Source organism: Gobio gobio (assembly GCF_949357685.1).
Source record: "Gobio gobio genome assembly, chromosome: 7".
In the NCBI taxonomy this organism is placed as follows: domain Eukaryota; kingdom Metazoa; phylum Chordata; class Actinopteri; order Cypriniformes; family Gobionidae; genus Gobio; species Gobio gobio.
In genome coordinates this window covers 4,223,271-4,244,958 of record NC_137103.1, presented here as the reverse complement: position 1 = coordinate 4,244,958, position 21,688 = coordinate 4,223,271, and the positions used below count along the sequence as shown (strand labels likewise).

Genomic DNA, 21,688 nt, shown 5'->3' with positions numbered 1-21,688 from the left:
TCCGTCTAATAAATTGAAAATATGCCTTGTCACTTTTTTATTTTTCATCTGAAGATTCAGAGCATATATTTTTTTTCATGCAGGTTCTCTGGTACCTTTTGGAGAACTCTACAGAACTGGCTAATGGATAAAGACGTGGTTGCTGATAATTTTACCTTTAGCTCACAAAATATAATGTATGGAATAACCAATGATTGTTATGTTTTATATGATTTGATTAATAACATTATAATATTGGCAAAATACATTATACATAAATGCAGATTCTTTAAATCCCCTCCTCTGTTTCATATATTCAGAAATGAATTAAAATATTTCCTGGATGCCCTCAGTAAAATGAAAAATACATATGCAATAAAATTTTTTTAATTTGCTTATATCATACAACCTGTGGTTGGTGTTTTTATTTATTTTTTATTTAAATTTTTTTCTTCAGTATAATTGTGTTATGTTAACCTAATTTTGTGTTGAGCCTTTCATGCCAGTGTCTTATATGTATTTTAACTGTTTTATGCCATTTTGTTGTATTCAGATTTTGTATTCAATTAAAAAAATAAAAAAGGCTACATACACGTATTAAAATATATTTCCATTGCGATTTAATAGGTGAAATACATGTAAATATAAATATGTGAGATTCTGTCTAAAACAGTCATGTTTGAGTGCAGAAATCATTTATACAAGGGTTATTTTATCTTCTACTGATTCTTGAAATATATAGCTATGCATTTCAGTACTACTGACACATACAAACTCTCACACACAGAAGCTCACACACTCTTTTTAAGTCCCCCCCCCCACATTTGATCATTTTGATATTGGATTTCTGCATCCAAACATTACATCTTTTCAATACATAATTGGACAACATGTAATAAAACATTATATTATATGCTCTTTTGTGATATTAGACACCGCAGAGTGAACAGGACTTTTATTTTGCTCTGCGATGACATCATAAAGCTGCGCCGAGCTCCTGTGACTGTTATGGTTAGACTGAAGAAAGGTTTGTGGTGTTTCGCTTTTAAATAGATACACACCGGTTTGATAGCTTTCACAAGAGGTGTAAACTGATGTATTATTGAACATATCTTTGTAATATGCGCTTCAATGTAACATTAGTGCGGTATTTCTGTGAGTAAAGCGTTTTCACATATGAGTAACAAAAGGTGCGTCTCATATCGCGCATTCATTCATGATAAACACGAATTCAGACGCTAGTGTTGTGTCCCAATTCACCTACTTATACTACTTACAGTATTTCTATTATTATTGTTTAAGACAAGGAGCTTTACATAAAAGATGGGCATTAAACAAGCAATATAATTGTCAAAGGGCAGACAAAGTTTTTGAAAGGGGTAAAAAGGAGCTGTATTGCACATTAGGGGTGGGCGATATAGCCTCAAAATTATATCACAATATTTCAAGAATATTTGTGATAACAATATTTATGATGTGGAAAAAAATATATGGAACAAAAGTTTTATTGGATATTGCAGCAGCGTTTATTAGTGCAAACAAAATGAAGGGCATTGTCCATCCTTTTCCAGTGTTTACTGTCACTGAGGAGAGAATATTTCACTCAGACACACACACACACACACACACACACACACACACACACACACACACACACACACACACACACACACACACACACACACACACACACACACACACACACACAGGTGTGCAGCAGCATTACAGTCACACAGCACAAGTCAAATTAAAGCAAAGTAGCCTTGGTACAAGTTATTAGTGTTTTCACTGGAAATCTTAAGTAAAACTTTAACATTTTAGTTGAACAATAAAGTAATTTATGCCGTTGTCTGTCTGAATGTTTGATTCTGACGAGAGGAAAGTTAAAGGGTCAGTTCATCCAAAAATGTAAATTCTGTCATTAATTACTTACCCTCATGTCGTTCGACACCCGTCAGACCTCCGTTCATCTTCAGACACAAATGAAGATATTTTAGTTGAAATCTGATGGCTCAGAAAGGCCTCCATTGGCTCAATGCTCTTACACTCTCAAGACCCTTAAAAGGCACTAAAGACGTCGTTACAAAGTCCATCTCACTACAGCGGCTCTACAGTAACTTTATGAAGAGACGAGAATAGTTTCTGTGCGCAAAAAAACCCCTAAATAACGACTTATATAGTGATGACTGATTTCAAAACACAGCATCATAACGCTTCAAAGCTTCATGATGCAGTGTTTTGAAATCGGTCATCACTATATAAGTTGTTATTCAGTTTACTCGCTTCATTCACGAGTTACATTCACTTCACAACAGACGTGAATTTGCGTCATGTTACGTTAACTAGCCTGTAGTCTCAATAGGGTCTCAATAGGCTATACAGCTCAAATTGAGTAAAGAGTGTTTTTTTTGACTGTCCGACCTCCTCACTCACTTTCTTCCAAGCAATATCCTTTTTATTCCTATTTCTATAAAGTACGTACAGCTCCGGGTATCCACATATGATTTTGTCCTCATTGTTGTCACTACTAAAGCAAGCTCCTGATTGGTTAATGCGGCGTGAATATCCGCCAAAGTTCAGATTTTTCAACTCGCGCAAATCACTCGTGTCAAACGCTTCATTCGCGTCTGGTGTGAACGCACCATTAGAAATATCACTGTATCATCAGCTAATTGACTAATACCAACTTGTCTTCCGAACACATTCAGTTTATCAAAGTTGCTGTTTTTATCTATCAAGATAGCAAGCATTTCTACTGCTAAGAAAAAGAGGAAATGGGACATCCTTGTCTTATTCCTCACGAAATGTAAAATCTTTGGGATGTTCCAAATGACAGTGAGATAGAACTATTGATGTCTTTATCTAACATTTTTATAAAGGAAATACATTTACTACCAAAACCAAATTTTTCAAGGGAGTTAAATATATGTTCAATTGTGTCAAATGCTTTCCTAAAATCTAGAAAAAGAATATAGCCGTCATCCTCAATCCATTCACAATAATCCAGAATGTCTCAAATTAATCTGATGTTGTGTATTGATCTGCCTTTTATGAAGCCAGACTGAGATTCACTAATTATTAGATTTTTTTTAGTCTATATGAAAATATATGAGCTAGAATTTTATAATCACAATTAACCCCTAGGAGTCTGAGCTGTTTTGGGGCCCTTTAGAAGTTTTGACATGCTCTGACATTTGTGTTTTTTTTCAGTCGCTTATAAACACATGAATGGCAAAAGTGTAATTACACTGTATTCAGCACAAACTGGGCTACCATAATATGTGAGCAATATGTATGTACATGCTTGTATTTTAGAGAGAAAAATGTTTATGCATGATTTAAAAAAAACAAAAAAAATTGTTTTAAAATTAAGTCCTCAAAACACACAATAGATATGTGTTCACAAGATTTTGACTGCAGGGTGTATTTGCCTAGAGTTTTTGCTTTAAACTGATGTGAGAGTCATTGAGCTAAAACAATACACTGATTTAAAATTTGTAATTTTTCTCCACAAAGCCTGTATGCGAGGAGGCGTGATATCTAATGACTAATGATGGAATCTAACCTGAGAGGACAAAAGAACATAATAGCCCGCATAATGAGCTGCATAATGAATGAGCTTAATTCAGGTATGTGACTGAGAGCAACAGAAAAAGGACATATATTATCTATATTATATATTGTACTTATCTGGTAAATGCATCTTGATTTAAGAATGTTTACATATTTAGACTAGAAACAAGACACAAATTACTAAGAAGAGCATTTTTTGTACTATTTTTTAAAGTAGTCTCATGCTAAAATTTTTTATAATAAATAATTAAAATTAAGATGCAATTTGTACTAAACAAAATTCACTTTGAAGAAAGCAATTCACTTTCTACAAAAAAGAAACCTTTCTACAAAACAAAACTCCAGAATCATTTCTGACAAACTTTGATATTAAATTTAAAAAATAACATTAGGCTATAATATTTAAACATCAATATGAAGCAAAATACGTTTGACTGGTACTATATTTATAGCATCTGAGCTGACATGTGCGAATAAAAGCTTTATTGCTGTGACACTTGGCTCTTTTACAATAAACACGTTATAATCTGTCCAAAACAAGCCAAATAAATCTTGTCTAAACAGTCTTGCGTGTATGACATTTTATTTTACAGCAGGATTCATATTTAAACAGTCTTTTTGCATTTAATATTCACAGATGCTAGCAGAATAAACTGACCTTGCAATCAGCGGCAGAATCCGTTGCTCTTAGAAATGAACAGCTTTTCATGAGGAGAATAAATCCAGGATTATTCCTCATTGCTTTTCAAAACGATGTAGCTGAAGTAACGTTACAGCACTTCACTAGATGTGTTTGTATGAGTTGATGTGTGGGCGTCGACTCTGGATCGTCAGTATTTGGATCGTCAGTATTTGAATCTCAATAGAGCGTGCGATTTGTGGGCGTGGTCGCATTAGCAGATAATGAAATGGCTCGCGGGTGACTGACATCTCTCTCTTTTCAAACAGATTACATAAACACTAGGGCTGGGTATTGACACAAATTTCACAATTCGATTCACAAGCTTTCGATTCGATTTTCGATTCAATTCAATATCGATTATTTTGGATATGTATCAGGTATAATACGTGGCCAATTTGAAATCTGAGACTCAAGGAAAACACATTTCTGAACTAATGTTGTAAATTATGGGAGTCAGTTGATACTACATTAGCCTACTAATATTGAAGGTACAGACCCAGTTTATATTAGGTGGCCTTAACTACTATGTACTAACATTTTAATTAATAATTTGATACAATGCACTTATTGTGTACATACATGTTTTTACATTGTACTTGCATTAAAAAAATACCTGCATGTAATTACATATGTAATTAATTTCTGTAGTTACATTTGTAATTACACAGTTGACACCTCCCTTACACCTAACCCTACCCTTAAACTTACCAACACCACCACACCTGTCCCTAACTCTACCCTTATTCCACCTCAATATCAACAATGGTGTTTTGCGATACAATTTGAACACAGTAAGTACATTGTACTTATTTTTTGATGTAAGTACATAGTAGTTAAGGCCACCTAATATAAAGTGGGGCCGAAGGTACAAATAAACAGATTTGTATACAAACACTTAAATGACACTAAATTATGTTTTTTTTAAATAATAATAAGGTTATAATATTAACTTTACAATTACATAATCGTAATTCTACTCCAATTAGGTTTTTGAAATATAAACATTTAAATGGTGGCTGTCATAAAAACTTGCCAGATTTATTCATACATACATGCATTAAATATTGAAGGACATTGACAATGAATATCCTATGTAATGTGTTGCATATAATTAGCAAAATGCTCCTCTCTAGAGTTAATTTTTCTAGCTGACTAACGAGTTTATGGACACTGGATATGGTTTTCCTGAGGTAAATGTGACGTTATGTGACATTGTTTACAAGCCGTTTTACTTACATCTTTCTGCGGTTGAAACACTTGACCTATTCTATGTGACATGACACGGATTTCGGTAAGTTGTCCTGTATCTTTTAACACACGTTCAGAAGCTCATTCGTGTTTATTTCGCACTGTTACTGGTGTAAGGCGGAAGAGAAGATCCGGTTCTCTTGAGCTGAGCTGTGGCAGAGCGATCTTGCGCCACAGAGCCAAAACGGAATGTTTTTGACCGGAGGCGTGCTACAATGTTTATTTCATTCATTAACTGAAAACAGGATGACTAATCGATTCTTGGGATTTAAGAATCAATATTGTTTTGTAAAAGTGAGAATGGATTAAAATCGAGAAATCAATATTTTTTACCCAGTCCTAATAAACACAGTATATTTGTTTTCGATTTGGTTTACATTGTTTAAAACCTGACTATCTGAATGAACGTCTTTGAGAGAGAGGCTGCAGATCACTCATCATGTTTGTTTTCTTTATAAATTAATATGATGTGTCTGTGTAATTAGTTATTTTATTAATTTGTAGCTTCTTTTTAAGGCCATGAACTATTTGCCTAACTACTGAACTAATTGAGACACAATTATTTTTCATTCTGTGAATTATTATTCTCCTCTTAAACTTGATTTTGTCCAAACACACAGGAGAACTCCTGGAGAAGCCTCTGAGATCCACGTGACACTGTTATAAAGATGGCGTTTATTAAACAGGAGAGTGAAGACATAAAGATTGAAGAAGTGTTCAGTGTGAGACATGAAGAAACTGAGGAGCAAACAGGTTAGTGTTATTCTCAAGGCTGAACTCATGTGATCCTCTACAGAAATGAATGATATACACTCACCTAAAGGATTATTAGGAACACCATACTAATACTGTTTGACCCCCTTTCGCCTTCAGAACTGCCTTAATTCTATGTGGCATTGATTCAACAAGGTGCTGAAAGCATTCTTTAGAAATGTTGGCCCATATTGATAGGAGAGCATCTTACAGTTGATGGAGATTTGTGGGATGCACATCCAGGGCACGAAGCTCCCGTTCCACCACATCCCAAAGATGCTCTATTGGGTTGAGATCTGGTGACTGTGGGGGCCATTTTAGTCCAGTGAACTCATTGTCATGTTCAAGAAACCAGTTTGAAATGATTGGAGCTTTGTGACATGGTGCATTATCCTGCTGGAAGTAGCCATCAGAGGATGGGGACATGGTGGTCATAAAGGGATGGACATGGTCAGAAACAATGCTCAGGTAGGCCGTGGCATTTAAACGATGCCCAATTGGCACTAAGGGGCCTAAAGTGTGCCAAGACATCACTGAACACACAAAACATCCCCCACACCATTACACCACCACCACCAGCCTGCACATGTTACGCCTTTGTAAAAGAGGAAATAGAAAGTACAACAAGGACACGATGTAGCTTCAGTCAAGTCCAATGCTGTAATGTATTTATCATGAACAGCATAGCAACATATTTACACAGTATCACACTTAAACATGTTATTTTCCCTTTGCACAACATTATAATGTCTCTCTATGAAACTACACAATTAGGAAAAATATCAGCTGGTCAATTATAACTCCATATTACTAAAATATCTGCGTTAACCTTTAAAGTGAATTACCAAAAATATACTTCAATATGTTTACAGCATTTTAAAACATTATTGGCAATTAACCTTGAAAAAATACATTTAATAAAACAGATTAATTAAGCAAAAATAGATTTAACTTTACCCTGTACAGTGTTTAGAAACAATAAACACCACAATAGAAGATATTCTGTAATGCTAAATACTACCATTTTATAGTCATTCATTCAGAAGACACTTAACATTTTACCCTCAGTAGTAGCGTTGCACTTAAACAGGTAAACTATCTTGCCTCTTCACATTAAACACTCATTTCTCTTAAACTTCAACAATAGCACTTTTACCTTATCCCTATGATATAAAACGTATACACACAGAGAAAACGGTAGCTTCGATCCACGTGCTACACAACTAGCACGGGCTAGACTGGTACAACACTTCACGTTTAGTCTGTTAAATGCGCTTACATAAATTACTACAATCATTAACATTTACTCCCCGCATGTTCCTTCCAGTATTAAACACATATATAAATTGTTCAAACATATTACAACCCTCGTTCTTACCTGTTAAAGAGGAAATAGAAAGTACAACACGGACACCATGTAGCTTCAGTCAAGTCCAATGTTGTAATGGACGGACGTAAACCACACGTTCCGCTCACAGGCGTTAACAGATCCTCACTGAACGAGGCATTAGCGATCGATCACAAACTGGTACTTAAACTTACGGCAAAAGAAAATGAAACTTATGTAAACAAGCAAACACTGCATATTGTGCATTTCCACAAAATGTTATAGAAGTAAATAAAACAACATTAAATAAAACATTTTAAACACGGATCGTCTTTTTATCCTATTTATCTCTTTAGCCTCTTTTGCCCAAAAACCAATGGATTACTGATCTATAGGCCATAAGTGTATTTGAACTTTCTCCTGTTTATGGACAATTTTAAGTATCTTTTGACTTATATCAACCCATTCAGTGTACCAGTATTACATCATTTTTATCATCCTTACACACAGTGGTAACAAGGCATGATGGATCCATGTTCTCATTCTGTTTATGCCAAATTCTGACTCTACCATCTGAATGTCTCATCAGAAATCAAGACTCATCAGACCAGGCAACATTTTTCCAGTCTTCAACTGTCCAGTTTTTGTGAGCTCATGTAAATTGTAGCCTCTTTTTCCTATTTGTAGTTGAGATGAGTGGTACCCGGTGGGGTCTTCTGCTGTTGTAGCCCATTCGCCTCAAGGTTGTGCGTGTTGTAGCTTCACAAATGCTTTGCTGCATACCTCGGTTGTAACGAGTGGTTATTTCAGTCAAAGTTGCTCTTCTATCAGCTTGAATCAGTCGGCCCATTCTCCTCTGACCTCTAGCATCAACAAGGCATTTTCTCCCACAGGACTGCCGCATGCTGGATGTTTTTCCCTTTTCACACCATTCTTTGTAAACCCTAGAAATGGTTGTGCGTGAAAATCCCAGTAACTGAGCAGATTGTGAAATACTCAGACCGGCCCGTCTGGCACCAAAAACCATGCCACGCTCAAAATTGCTTAAATCACCTTTCTTTCCCATTCCGACATTCAGTTTGGAGTTCAGGAGATTGTCTTGACCAGGACCACACCCCTAAATGCATTGAAGCAACTGCCATGTGATTGGTTGATTAGATAATTGCATTACTGAGAAATTGAACAGGTGTTCCTAATAATCCTTTAGGTGAGTGTATTTGAAGAATGTCACGCGTGTCCTAATTAAAGCAGTTTTATTTGACATGGAGACGGTTGCCTAATGTGGACAGACGTGTTGAGATCACATGACCAGAATGGAAATAAAGTGTTTGCACATGAACTTAAGAGGACATCTACACTCGCATTATATGGACTCTAAGGCCCTGTCCCAAATGGCACCCTAAACCCTCACGGTCTTCCTCTGAGTCTGTACTTTCACGACGTAATGCTGCTTTGACTGCCGGGATTAAGTCCGCTGTGTAACCCTAACCAGTGCAGGCTCGGCAAAAGTGAGCATCGAGGGCGCATATCGACCTCAAAGGGGGCGCTCGCGAGTACCCTTCTGAGACCTAAAGTGACAAATGGGACACCCTGCATTCTTATGGACTTAACGGACACATGCACACAGTGGCCATTGTAAGTCCACAAGACCGAAAGTGCACATGCAGTGTGCCATTTGGGACAGGGCCTAAGATTTCACTCTAATATAAGTCAAAATGGGGCAAAAACTACCAGAGGAGTACCATCCTCAGAGAAGGATCAGAGTAACACATCCAACTAGGGATGTTCATTTCATTTATTTTCCCTTAACCGACATCCTTATAGCCGCTGAGCTTTAGGTCTCCATTGCGTGAAGTTCTTTAGCTAGGTCTATGGATTGGCTTGCAGCTGATCTGGACCTTCGCCATCAAATGGCGGGATTTTATTATATCCCCATAGCAACACCTATCGGTGACGCAGTGACGAGAGACTGACTCGAAAGGGAACGTCTCCGGTTACCTAACATAACCTCGGTTCCCTGAGAGGAGGGAACCAGACACTGCATACACTGCCATGTTACATGACTCAGAGTCTTGTCAGCTGCACTCGGCTTCAGATTCTGAGGCAATGCGTTCAGCGCTGCCCTATAGCGAGGGGAAACCCGCCTCTATTTAGCGCTCTTGAACGCCATTGGCGGGCAGTTCTCACCCGCGAGATTTCATAAGGCTTCAGTAGATTCAAGAAGGAGGGGATAACCCCGTAGTGACCCCTATCAGTGACGCAGTGTCGAGAGAACAAGCCGGATTACAGCAACATTGCTAATTTACATCTGCATAAATACAGTGGGGCAAAAAAGTATTTAGTCAGCCACCAATTGTGCAAGTTCTCCCACTTAAAAAGACAAGAGAGGCCTGTAATTTTCATCATAGGTACACTTCAACTATGAGAGACAGAATGAGAAAAATCACATCTGATTTTTAACTTCTTAACCCGCACCGGATCGCGGGCGGGGGGGTTGACGGAAGTGGGCGTGTCTGTACTTTTATTTGCTTTTGTTTTATACAAAATATTCAATCAACTATCACAAACTATACATCATTTGAAAGCTAAAACACTCAAGATTCATGTTCTGAACTTGTTTTTGCAATAGATACACCAGAGAGGAAAGGGTTAAATGAAATGCTAAAGGACCGGCATTTTAAACATTAGCATAATATTAGCGGTACTCATCTTTCATCTCCTGTCGTTTAGATCAGATCGGACGAATCCAAAAAACAGCAACGTACATGTCAGTGCAAGGGTTCACCCTTCAAAATGCATCCCACTTTTTAATCCAAAACAACGAAAAAATTAAGGAAAAAAGCAAAGATCCTTCTTTGTTTACAGGAGAGTTTCGAGTTAGAGTAATGGATCATGTTCATTTTTTATAAAATGTTGATTCTAATCCGTATTCCAGTGTTCAAAAGGCATATTCCCCCCGTAGTTTAGACTCTTCCGGATAAAATGGGCCATCCCTCGTCTCTCTCCTTCAATCACAGACCTTTTGATCGACCAAAACATCCAGGGAGCGCGTTACAGGCTGAGCAATCTGTCAATCATCGTACCTAGGTTTTTGACTGGATAAAGCCTGGATAAAGCCAGCCAATGCATATTAGGCATTGTTTTGATTGATGGGGGTATTAACCAACCAAAACACGATTGCAGTGATTGACAGTTTGCAAACAGAGTTGTGAAATATATTTGGCGATTTGCACGGTCATCCCATTCACCCGTGCGCTCTCGCCATTTTACGCACAGAACGCACCGACGAGCCTTGCTTCGCTACACAGAGTTTATATCAACGAACAGATTTTCTCCAAAGCTTTTATCTCAATATCTGTATCATGGATCGTCGACTACAGAAGAGTTTTCATGGTGTTGAGAGTGTTTTGGAGGAGGTTTTGAGGAGCAGTGACGAAGAGCAGCAGAAAGATTTGGAGAGATGCTTCTCTGACAGGAATAGCACGGTGTCGAGCGAAACGGATTCGTTGCAAGAGGAGCTGTTTGTTGATGGACTCGATCCCATTTTAGATCGGTAAGTTTACCCACATTATCTTGAATTTGTATATCATGTATTTGCATTGTTTTTATTTCATGTTAGCTCATTATAATGTTAGCATAAAATGACAGTGGAGATGACTAGCAAGCAAGACACGAGGCTACATGAGTAGGGGAAAGGGTTATTATATTGAATGCATGTATGTGTGTGCATATATATATATGTATATGTGTGTATATATATATATATATACACATATGTATGTGTGTGTATGTATATGTGGATATATATATATATATACATATGTATGTGTGTGTGTATATGTGTATGTATATGTGTATATATGTATGTATATATATATATATATATATATATATATATATATACACATACATATACATATACGTGTGTGTGTATATGTATGTATGAATATAACCATAATGGAAGGAAAGGATCACAAGACTTCAGGTGAAGATATGTGGAGAGAAGAAATTCTTACAAAGCATTTATAATTATCAGCATTATAAGCATAAGGTATTTGGCAAACATGCATTTATAATTGTAATGTGAAGGAATATTGATGCTGCTAATAGTTGTATGTCTCTATTTGACGCAAACTAAAATCCTATTTTGCTTTTTTTATGTCTTTTTTTTCCTGTGCTGTAAAATAGGCCTTCAACTGACACAGATGAGGACTGGAATCCGGAGTCCGGTCCTGAGCGACGAAAGAGACCACGGCAGTCATCGTCATCGTCATCGTCATCTGAATCTACTTCAGTGACCAGAGGTAAAGGTAAAGGTAAAGGTAAAGTGAGCGGGAGGGGCAGAGGGAGAGGCAGAGGGAGGGGGAGGGGGAGCCAGTCAGTGCCTGCTGTGTCCCCAAGCACCTCACAGGAAAGATGGCACAATATGGATGATGAGGATATTGGACCTCCACAGCCTGTGTTTAGGCCATCACGCATACCTGGGCCACAGTTGGTGACAACTGCAGCATACACCGCACTGCAGTTGTTCCAGCTGTTCTTTTCAATGTCTGTGCTGCAAACCATCGTTCAGCACACAAATGTCTACGGGGCCAACAATCAGCAGGAAGGACACAAGCCATGGAACAACATCACCGTGGAAGATCTGAAGTCTTACCTGGCGCTTGTTGTGTACATGGGTCTCGTGAAGGTCTCTTCTTTGACTGATTATTGGAGGAGGTCCAGAGTCTACACTTTTCCCTTTCCTGCAGAGATCATGTCTTGTAGGAAGTTTCTGACCATCACAAACGCTCTTCATCTTAGCGATCCTCGGAAAGATGAAGAAAACGAAAGGAAAAAGGGAACAGCAGCCTATGACCGCTTGGGGAAGATCAAGCCTCTCTATGACGACATTAGAGATGCCTGCAGGACATTTTTCCATCCAAAGCAGAACATTGCCATAGATGAGAGGATGGTGGCATCCAAGGCGAGGTCTGGACTCGAGCAGTACATGAAGAACAAACCCACTAAATGGGGCTACAAGCTGTTTGTCTTGGCAGATTCCTTGTGTGGCTACACCTGTGAGTTCTTTGTGTACGAGGGTAAGTCCATGCAAACTCAGAATGGGCTGAGCTATGAGTCGGTCATGGCACTAGTAGATGAAAAGAGGTTGGGCACTGGTTACAAGCTGTACATCGACAATTTTTACACCAGTCCCAAGCTTTTCAGAGACCTCCTCCACAAGAAGATTTGGGCATGTGGCACCATTCGTCCGAACAGGATCGGTTTCCCAAAGTCAGTCACCAACAGACTACCACGGAATGCTCCACGAGGGTCCATACAATGGCTCAGAGAGGGTGAGCTGCTGTTTGTGGAATGGAAAGATACCCGGGAAGTGCTGATGTCCTCCACATTCCACAAAGCATATGAAGGCGACAAAGTGCAAAGGAGGGTGAAGGACAATGATGGGCAGTGGTCTCAAGTGCATGTGCCTATTCCTGGTGCTGTGCTGGACTACAACAGGTTCATGGGGGGAGTGGACCTGTCCGATGCCCTCATTGGGTACTACAATGTGCTCCACAAGACACGGAAGTGGTACCGAACCTTCTTTTACCACTTTGTGGATATAGCTGTTGTCAATGCCTTCATTTTGCATCAGCATCTGGCCAGGGCAAAGAATGAAAAACCCCTGACCCAGAAAGCATTCAGGGAAACGCTTGTTCTGGAACTTGGAGGATTGGAGTCAAGAACAGCTGCTCCTCAGGCTTCAAATGCTGCTGCCCACAACCCGAAGCACATTACGGAAGACAGCACTGCTGGACGGCGGAATTGCAGGCTCTGCCATAAGAAGACGCCAGTCATCTGTGCAACATGTGATGTGCCACTGTGCTTTCTACCTAAACGGGACTGCTACAATGACTGGCATGCACAGGGTGGGAAATATTAGTCCTGTTTATAATGTGCATAATGTTTTTATTTACATGTTCAAATCGTTCAATTCTAATAGTTGTTCAAGAAATGTTTCCAAGTTTAGGTGGATTTGCAGTTCCGAGGAGGAGGATGAAGGCAGAGAAGCCATCGCTGGTGTGAGAAAATAACGGTTAGGGATGCACTGACACTTACATGACCAATACGTTTGGACTTTGTGTTTGTTCTGCTTGGTTTTGTTCTGCTTGTTTGCTCTCTGTCTCTCTCTCAGACAGGCTGGCGTCAGGCAGTACAAGGTTAGTACTCACTGTTATCACAGTTGAAACAGAAGATGCTTCTCTTTGAAATTTTCTTTGCTCTGCTTACACACCTTTTCTCTCTCTCCCCTTCTTATTTGCAGTGGGTGTCTTCTGAGATGGCACAGTTGGAGCAAATGTCACAAGCTGGCATCAGGCAGTACTAGGTAAGTACTCACACATGCATACAGGCATGCATAGATATTGTTGCAAATTAGATTTTTCTTTTTCTGCTTACACACTTTCTCTCTTCTGTTTTTCAGTGGCTTTGGTTTCCAGTTGTTTAGAGACCAAACCTTCTTAGTGACTGCCTTGATCAACATGTCTTCCTACACCTTGTAAATACTGTAATACTGTTATAATTACAAATGTTAAAAAAAATCATCTTTTGTTTTCATTAGTTGTAAAATTATCAAGTTTGGAACGTCAATACATGCAGTGAGATTGAACATTGCACTTTTTCTTCACTGTTTTCGCTATTATAATTTTTCAAAATAAAGATTATTTTGTTAAAATGTTAAAATGTTGTGGTGAAATATGTTTTTCTTGTGTGGTTTGATGGGCAGAGCAGTTCTGAATTGATATACATATATGTAGTATGTAGTGTTTACTTCTTATGCCATTTAGTTACCAGGTGTCCATTTGGAGTCTCCAAATGGCCTTTTGGAAAGGACGCCTAGACTTTTCTTGAATAAAAGCTTACAGAAACTACATTTTTGGGAGTATCATCCTCAAATTTGAATCAAAACATGGTCAGACATTCAGTTTTATATTTATGGTATTTTCAGGCTCTTAACATTAAAGTCTCATCCATTTTTCCCTAAGTGAATCTCATTAAAAGAAATCGTTAGTCACTCTCTTGTATATTTGACCTTGTGTTACTCTGTTCCTATACTACTTTGAGTTATTATGACTCTTGGGTAACACAATTTCAAGTGTCTAGTTTAAAATAAGACCAGACTTATGAATAGCCGCGTTTCCACCGCAGGAACTTTACCCCGGAACCAGGAACTTTGGGGGGGAACTCGGTGTGTTTCGACCGCAGGAACCAGGGTCTAAATGAAGTTCCGGGTAAATATTTCCCCCTCCAAACGGCCCTGCTTGCGAGGTGGGACTTTTCAAAAGTTCCCGAACTTTCGGGGGTGGGACTTGGGCGCTGAACATGCTGATTGGTTGAGCTCTCGCAGCTATTTTTTTTTCCACCGCCATATTTACAAGTCTTTTGCGAGGTGGGTTCCGTGGGTTTTGCGTTCAGTAAATATTTTTTTTGCAACAATGGAGTTCAACAAAAAATTCGACCGATGGACCGACGAGGAGGTTCAGGCTTTATTGAGCATATATGCGGAGGAGGACATCCAGCGGGAACTGGAAACGGCGACCCGCAATGAAAAGGTATAACTGAAGATATCGACTCGGTTCCAGTCACACTGGAAAACAGTGCAGAGAGAAGTTGAAGAAATTAGACAATATTACAAGAAATTAAAGGATCATAACAACCGGAGCGGTTCCGACCGGCGTATCAACAAGTGGTATGACCGCCTGAATGCGTTGCTGGGACACAGACCGTCCTTTTCTGGCGCAGCGGTAACGAAAGACTCGGCTAGTGCGTTGTTGGAAACCATCCAGGAATCCAAGTGGGTTGAAGGTAAGTTAAATATATCATCTTGGTATCATCTATTAAACTCGTTGCAGTGTTTAAACACGTTGCAGTAACTTTTTTCAACGTGCTTTTCCAGGTGTAACGAGTGGCCCTGATGAATCGCAGGCAACGGAGACCAGCGTGTTTTCCCCCGCGGTCACCAGTACGTTATAAAGCTGACAAAAATGTGTATATATTTAAAAACTGATGTGTAATCCTTAATGGTTTTGTTGTTTTTAATTGTAAACTTAAATTGCCCATGATAAAAATTGCACACTGGGCATTGTTCAAGCTGGGCAAACAATTGTTCATTATTTGTAGTGAAAACACTTTAAATAATTAATTGATGGTTTCTATTGTTTCATGGTTGCCTTGTGTATTAATTTCCATGTGTTTCTGTGCAATTTTTCTACTTAGAGAAAAGGAAAAGGGACTGACTTTTCTTGATGCACTGAGGGACATGGAGGATGCTAACCCTGCAGCATGGACAAGAACTGACCAATATATGCAGCTGTTACTGGAGAGCCAGGCCGAGGAGAGATGAGGAGGCAAGATTTGGCATTCCACCAGTCAGAAGCGGAAGAAAGCAGACGGCAGCAGAGGGACTTTCAGACCGGGTTTCTGTCTGTTCTTGGACAGTTTGTCCAGTTGTTCAAGAAGTAGCCACAATGACCAGCCGCTTGAATTAAGCATTTGCTCTACCACATTTGTACTTTATATATTGTACGTGTTGGCACAGCTCTTGGACAGGTTACTGAAAAATACACTTTTTTTATATTGTTGTTTTCACATTTTATATTTTCATTTTATTGTTCTAGTAATTTATTTGTCTTTGCACACTTTTATTTTAATTTTGTAAGAACTAATCTGTCTAAAATAAAGTAAAATGTGTAAAATGTCACTGTGTCTTTAATTTCCACATTCTAACTATATAACCACATTCTAATTGTATTCATATAGTGTAGGAAGCAAATAAAAGGGCTGCTGCTCGCAAGTCTTTCTGAATATGCACATAAACATATCTAGAAAACCCAAATATTATATTTTTAAATGTATAACTATGTGAATGTAGTATAATAACTTATAACCACAACTTAAGTGAAGCCATAAGTGTGGTCCTGCTTCATTTCAAATTTGAGGAAGAAGTCTCTAATATTATGCATTTAATGAAGCATATTGTAACACTAGTCATGTGATTTTTTTTTTTTTGTGAATGTTAAGAGATGTTATTGTGATAAAAAATAAAATACTTGCAGTCTAGTACCTAATCTTTCAACCGCTTAATTCAGTCTATTGTTTTCATTCAATTAACTTTTCACACATCTGTCATGAATGACTGAAACCTCATTATCCTTTTATAGAAAATGTTTTGTTTTGGAATTGAGCTATTACAACACATTCAGATTTTGGATTGCCCATCATCCCATTTTGCATTAAAATGGTCAAACCAGGTGAAAGTGCACGTTTAAATAAGCAGTGTTGGTAATGTGTGTACATAATCAGCAAAAGCAGCGCTGCTTGCATCACCTACACTTGTTATTGTTGCAGACAGTATCGCGCAAAAGTGATTACTGTCCGTCGGTGACTGGGAGAAGCAGTCGCGCGCATTCCCACGTCACCGGACTAATTTGCCTAATCTCCCCGGTACTTTAGACCGCGGTGGAAACGCAGATTGTAGCAGGTCTGGGGGAGAAAAAGTTCCTGGGAAAAAAGTTCCTGGTACAAATAGTTCCGGGTAATTTCGGTGGAAACGCGGCTAATATAGACCATAGGGTTTAAGAGCTACAGACATTTGTATTTGGGTATGTCGTTTTCAGAAAATTCTCAAAAATAGGGGTGCAGGTTAAGAGGTTAAAGAATTTATTTGCAAATTATGGTGGAAAATAAGTATTTGGTCAATAACAAAAGTTCATCTCAATACTTTGTTATATACCCTTTGTTGGAAATGACAGAGGTCAAAAGTCTCCACAAGGTTTTTACACACTGTTGCTGGTAGTTTGGCCCATTCCTCCATGCAGATCTCCTCTAGAGCGGTTATGTTTTGGGTCTGTCGCTGGGCAACACAGATTTTCAACTCCCTCCAAAGATTTTCTGTGGGGTTGAGATCTGGAGACTGGCTAAGCCACTCCAGGACCTTGAAATGCTTCTTACGAAGCCCATCCTTCGATTGCCCGGGCGGTGTGTTGGGATCATTGTCATGCTGAAAGACCCAGCCACGTTTCATCTTCAATGCCCTTGCTGATGGAAGGAGGTTTTTACTCAAAATCTCACGATACATGGCCACATTCATTCTTTCCTTTACACGGATCAGTCGTCCTGGTTCCTATGCAGAAAAACAGCCCCAAAGCATGATGTTTCCATCCCCATGCTTCACAGTAGGTACTGTATGGTGTTCTTTGGATGCAACTCAGCATTCTTTCTCCTCCAAACACGACAAGTGGTTTTGATGCCTTGTGTTGGTTTTTATGTCTGTTGTTCTGTGCCATTAAACTGGTGTTAACTTGTATTTTGTTTTTTGTTTTGTTTTTTCGCTTTAGGCCTGATGCCGCTGAAAGAGGAGAGTCAGGAACTAAATAATATAGAAGAAAGAGATCAATATGAGATGCATCAGGATTTCATGACTGGAGAGAAATCCATGAAGATGGAAAAGATTCAGAAGACCAAATCTAACAGTTATTTCATTTGTGGTCAGTGTGGAAAAAGTTTCAGTCAAAAGCGAAACCTGGAAGTCCACATGAGAGTTCACACTGGAGAGAGGCCTTACTCCTGCAAACGGTGTGGAAAGAGCTTCACTCAAAATGGAAGCCTTAATGTCCACAAGAAAATTCACACCAGAAAGAGCCGTTTCACCTGCCAACAGTGTGGAAAGATCTTCACTCAAAAACAAAACCTTAATGTCCACATGAACATTCACACTGGAGACAGACGTTTCACCTGCCAACTGTGTGGAAAGAGCTTCACTCAAAAACAAAACCTTATTGTCCACATGAGAATTCACACTGGAGAGAAGCCTTATTCTTGCTCTCATTGTGGACAGAGTTTTGCACATCAAAACAGCCTTAAAGGCCACATGAAAATTCACTCTGGAGAAAAGCTGTTCATATGTGATCAATGTGGAAAGAGCTTCACAACAGTAGTAAATCTTAGGTATCACATGAACATTCACACTGAAGAGAAACCGTTCACATGTGATGAGTGTGGGAAGAGTTTCTCGCGTAAAGCAACCCTTAATAACCACATGAGGATTCACTCAGGAGAGAACAGTTTTATATGTCATGACTGTGGAAAGAGTTTCAGTCACAAAAGTAGCCTCAACACTCACATGAGACTTCACACCAGTGAGAAGCCTTTCATCTGTACACTGTGTGGCAAGAATTTCTCACAAAAAGGAAATCTTAAGGCTCACATGAGTACTTGCACAGGAGGGGAATTCGTTCATACGTTATAAATGCTTCACAAGTAAAGCAACCCTTTATTTCCATACATGTTTTTTTGACATATAAAAGGTTTTCTTGTGCGGTGGCTGGGATTTACGTAAACATACATTTTTGGAATGACATCTTGAAAGGAAAAAAATGTTTTAGTCGCATATCATCAGTTAATGGAAACAGTCACTTTGCTATAGTTTTTTATTGACATTTAGAAAATATCGCACAAGTTTTGCGCAAATCTGTAATGGAAACGTGGAATGAGTCTTACACTTAAAGGAAACCTTAAGACTCAAGAGAAGTGGACACTGGAGAGAAGCCTTTCACGTGTCTTCAGTGGGAGAAGAGGCGCTCTGGAAAGAAATGGCTCAATGTTCTGAGTGTAACAAGGTTTAGAAAAGGATTTTTTAAAATCACAGGCACCTTCACTTTGGAGGAAGGCAATTTAATTGTGATCACAAAGAGTGTTAATCCCAGAAAATTGCCATAAAATGGCTAGAGTGTCTACTGTGTGAACGCAAACATCTCCCGGCATCGATCCCAGGATGGGGACCTAGAAACATTGTTGGGATCAGTCCCGGAACACGCCCTGTGTGAACAAAAGGCAGGACCAATGCCGTGAGAGCTGCAGGTGACTCACCATTGATTCTTACTCACCGATAATTGCAAAACACGTCCAGAGAGCAAAGAGATCACAACAAACGCAATCTTTGCTCAAATCTTGGGGAAGGGATGTGGCTGCCTCTCCGGCTAAAAGGAATAATGTATCAGAAAGCCACTGCAATCCACCAACATTCATCCCAACCCCTATCTCCCTTTGTTGGTGGAAGTGGATGTCGCCATTAATCAAGCTCACCTATTCCCCTTCATCCCTTCATCATGGACACCATCTCACCCCAGCACAGATACAGTCAGCGTCTGGTCTCTTCATTGTATTACCCTGTAAAACTCTACGAGTAAGACAAAAGTAAGACTTTTCCTGACCAATTTGAGATTTCCAGTGGATTGTTCATCTCCTTTATGTTTCCTCTTCTTTGCTCATACTCTCTGCAAGATCACAACTGAGTTACGCCCAGTTAAATCTCCTCTTCAGTTTCTGTAGTCCACCAGTACCTGAAGAGTTGTGTGCACTACAGCTGTGACCAATATATTGGTAGTGACCAGTTTTCGCAAAATGTTCTGCTTCAGATTTTCACATTTCCATGGTATACTGGAAAAAAGATGAGCATTTCATAACTCTTAAAGGTTTTTATTAGCAAAAGCATTGAGAAGAGTCAATATTTACAGTGTTGACCTTTCTTCATAGCCTCTGCAACATGCTGGATATTAGCTTCTGGATCAAATCCTGACGGATGGTGATCCATTCTTGCCTTATTAGGAGTTGGTCACAATTTGTGGGCTTCTGCTTGTCCACTTGCCTTTTAAGGGTTGCCCACAGGTTCTCTATGGGATTAAGATCCGGGAGTTGTCTGGCCATGGATCCAACATTTCAACGTAATATCTCAGAGCCACTTCAATATGATATGATGTGACGGCCAAGTATGGTTGCCCATACTGGGAATTTGTCCTCTTTAACCCATGCCAGTTAGTCCACACCACTTAGGAGCAGTAAGCTTTGAACACACACACACTCGGAGCAGTGGGCAGCCATTCGCTGTGGCGCCAGGGAGCGATTAGGAGGTTAGGTGCCTTTCTCAAGGGCACCTCAGTCGGGGGTATTGAGGGTGGAAGAGAGCGCTGTTCATTCACTCCCCCACCTATATTATAATAAAACCCTCAACCTTCAGGTTACCAGTCTGACTCTCTAACCATTAGGCCACTACTACCTGTTCTTCTCCGGACAATTGCTTTTCCAAATGTCCCATACAGTTGGAAGGGATCTTCATCAGAGAAAATAACTGCACCAGTCTTCTGCTGTCTAACGCTTGTACTTCCAGCAGAATTTCAGTCTGTCCGTGATGTTTTATAGAGAAGTGGAATGCATCACACTCCCTGCTGCTAATGTTGAGCAAGCTCTGCACTGGTGGGGACAGGATTCTGTAGCTGACGCCTCGAGAGGAGATGGTCCTGGTGCATGCTGGACACTCTGAGACGTCCTGAAGTCGTCTTCACTGCTGTTGAACCTTGAGTTCTTGATCCAGTAATTTTTCATTTATTTTTTAAATAAAGACAGCGTTTGGAGTGGAGTGCAAAATAATCTGTTCCCAGAATCCACTGTCTTTGTTGTTACTGTGAGTGTACACAAATAAAAGTAGACAGTTTATAGTTTATAATGATGTTTTGCACTTATCTGTATGGCTAAAAATGGAGTATTGTGAGTTTTTTCCGATGTCATAAAGGAAAAAATCCATCAGAACGCACCGGTGCCTTAGTCGGCCATGGGTTAAAGAAAACGCAGGCTATTTCGTTTCATAGTTAGTCTATGTTTAAATATTATTATTATTTTAATTTCATATGTTGATTATGAAAAATTAGCATGAATAAGACATAATCAGATGCGCATATATCTGGGGACATGGATTTTTAGCCCCTCATTGAATTTTGTTTTCTAGAAAGTCTTTCTTTAAAATTAATTTTGTTTTGTATAAATTGTATTTCAATTTTGATCAATGTTTAATCAACTATTTGGCTGTATATTTAATAAATAAGAAGCAAACCAAGATCATCGGGAATGGATTGACGTGCGTAACGCCTGTTTACGCGACCTTTGAGTAAGGCTGAAACTATAGCGTCTTTCTGTTTTAATACATTTCTTCAATATATGTCTTAATTACAGTGATTAGGCCTATAGATAGTTATATTTGTGGCTGCACCGGGGTCTGTCATTACTGGGTTAAAGTTACGCCACTTCCCTTA

General features: G+C 39.1%; 2 protein-coding genes across 5 annotated transcripts; both read left to right on the top strand.

Annotated features, from left to right (window-relative positions):
• Window positions 1-941: 941 nt before the first annotated feature.
• Window positions 942-21,490, top strand: LOC307129443 (uncharacterized protein). Of its 4 annotated transcripts, XR_013816901.1 has the most exons (6): window positions 952-1,006; window positions 3,496-3,608; window positions 6,103-6,235; window positions 17,942-19,212; window positions 19,738-20,619; window positions 20,709-21,103. XR_013816901.1 is itself a non-coding variant. In XM_079821850.1 (4 exons), the coding sequence occupies exons 3-4, from the start codon at window positions 6,151-6,153 to the stop codon at window positions 18,850-18,852; spliced, it is 996 nt and encodes a 331-aa protein (XP_079677976.1). In that variant the 5' UTR covers window positions 942-1,006; window positions 3,496-3,608; window positions 6,103-6,150; the 3' UTR covers window positions 18,853-21,101. The 4 variants fall into 4 exon arrangements, 2 of the variants coding, with proteins under 2 accessions (XP_079677976.1, XP_079677975.1); XR_013816900.1 differs by lacking the exon at window positions 3,496-3,608 and having other exon boundaries at window positions 942-1,006; window positions 20,709-21,490; XM_079821850.1 differs by having other exon boundaries at window positions 942-1,006; window positions 17,942-21,101.
• Window positions 10,512-14,285, top strand: LOC307129442 (piggyBac transposable element-derived protein 4). Its single transcript, XM_079821848.1, has 4 exons — window positions 10,512-11,115; window positions 11,751-13,765; window positions 13,870-13,932; window positions 14,029-14,285. The coding sequence occupies exons 1-2, from the start codon at window positions 10,925-10,927 to the stop codon at window positions 13,486-13,488; spliced, it is 1,929 nt and encodes a 642-aa protein (XP_079677974.1). The 5' UTR covers window positions 10,512-10,924; the 3' UTR covers window positions 13,489-13,765; window positions 13,870-13,932; window positions 14,029-14,285.
• Window positions 21,491-21,688: the final 198 nt, after the last annotated feature.

Excerpts from the sequence above, each read along its gene's own strand:
- LOC307129443 (XM_079821849.1), top strand. The coding sequence starts at position 6,151 with ATGGCGTTTATTAAACAGGAGAGTGAAGACATAAAGATTGAAGAAGTG. Across the intron at positions 6,236-17,941 it reads AGAAACTGAGGAGCAAACAG|GCCTGATGCCGCTGAAAGAG; the intron begins GTTAGTGTTATT and ends TTTTCGCTTTAG.
- LOC307129442 (XM_079821848.1), top strand. The coding sequence starts at position 10,925 with ATGGATCGTCGACTACAGAAGAGTTTTCATGGTGTTGAGAGTGTTTTG. Across the intron at positions 11,116-11,750 it reads CTCGATCCCATTTTAGATCG|GCCTTCAACTGACACAGATG; the intron begins GTAAGTTTACCC and ends GCTGTAAAATAG.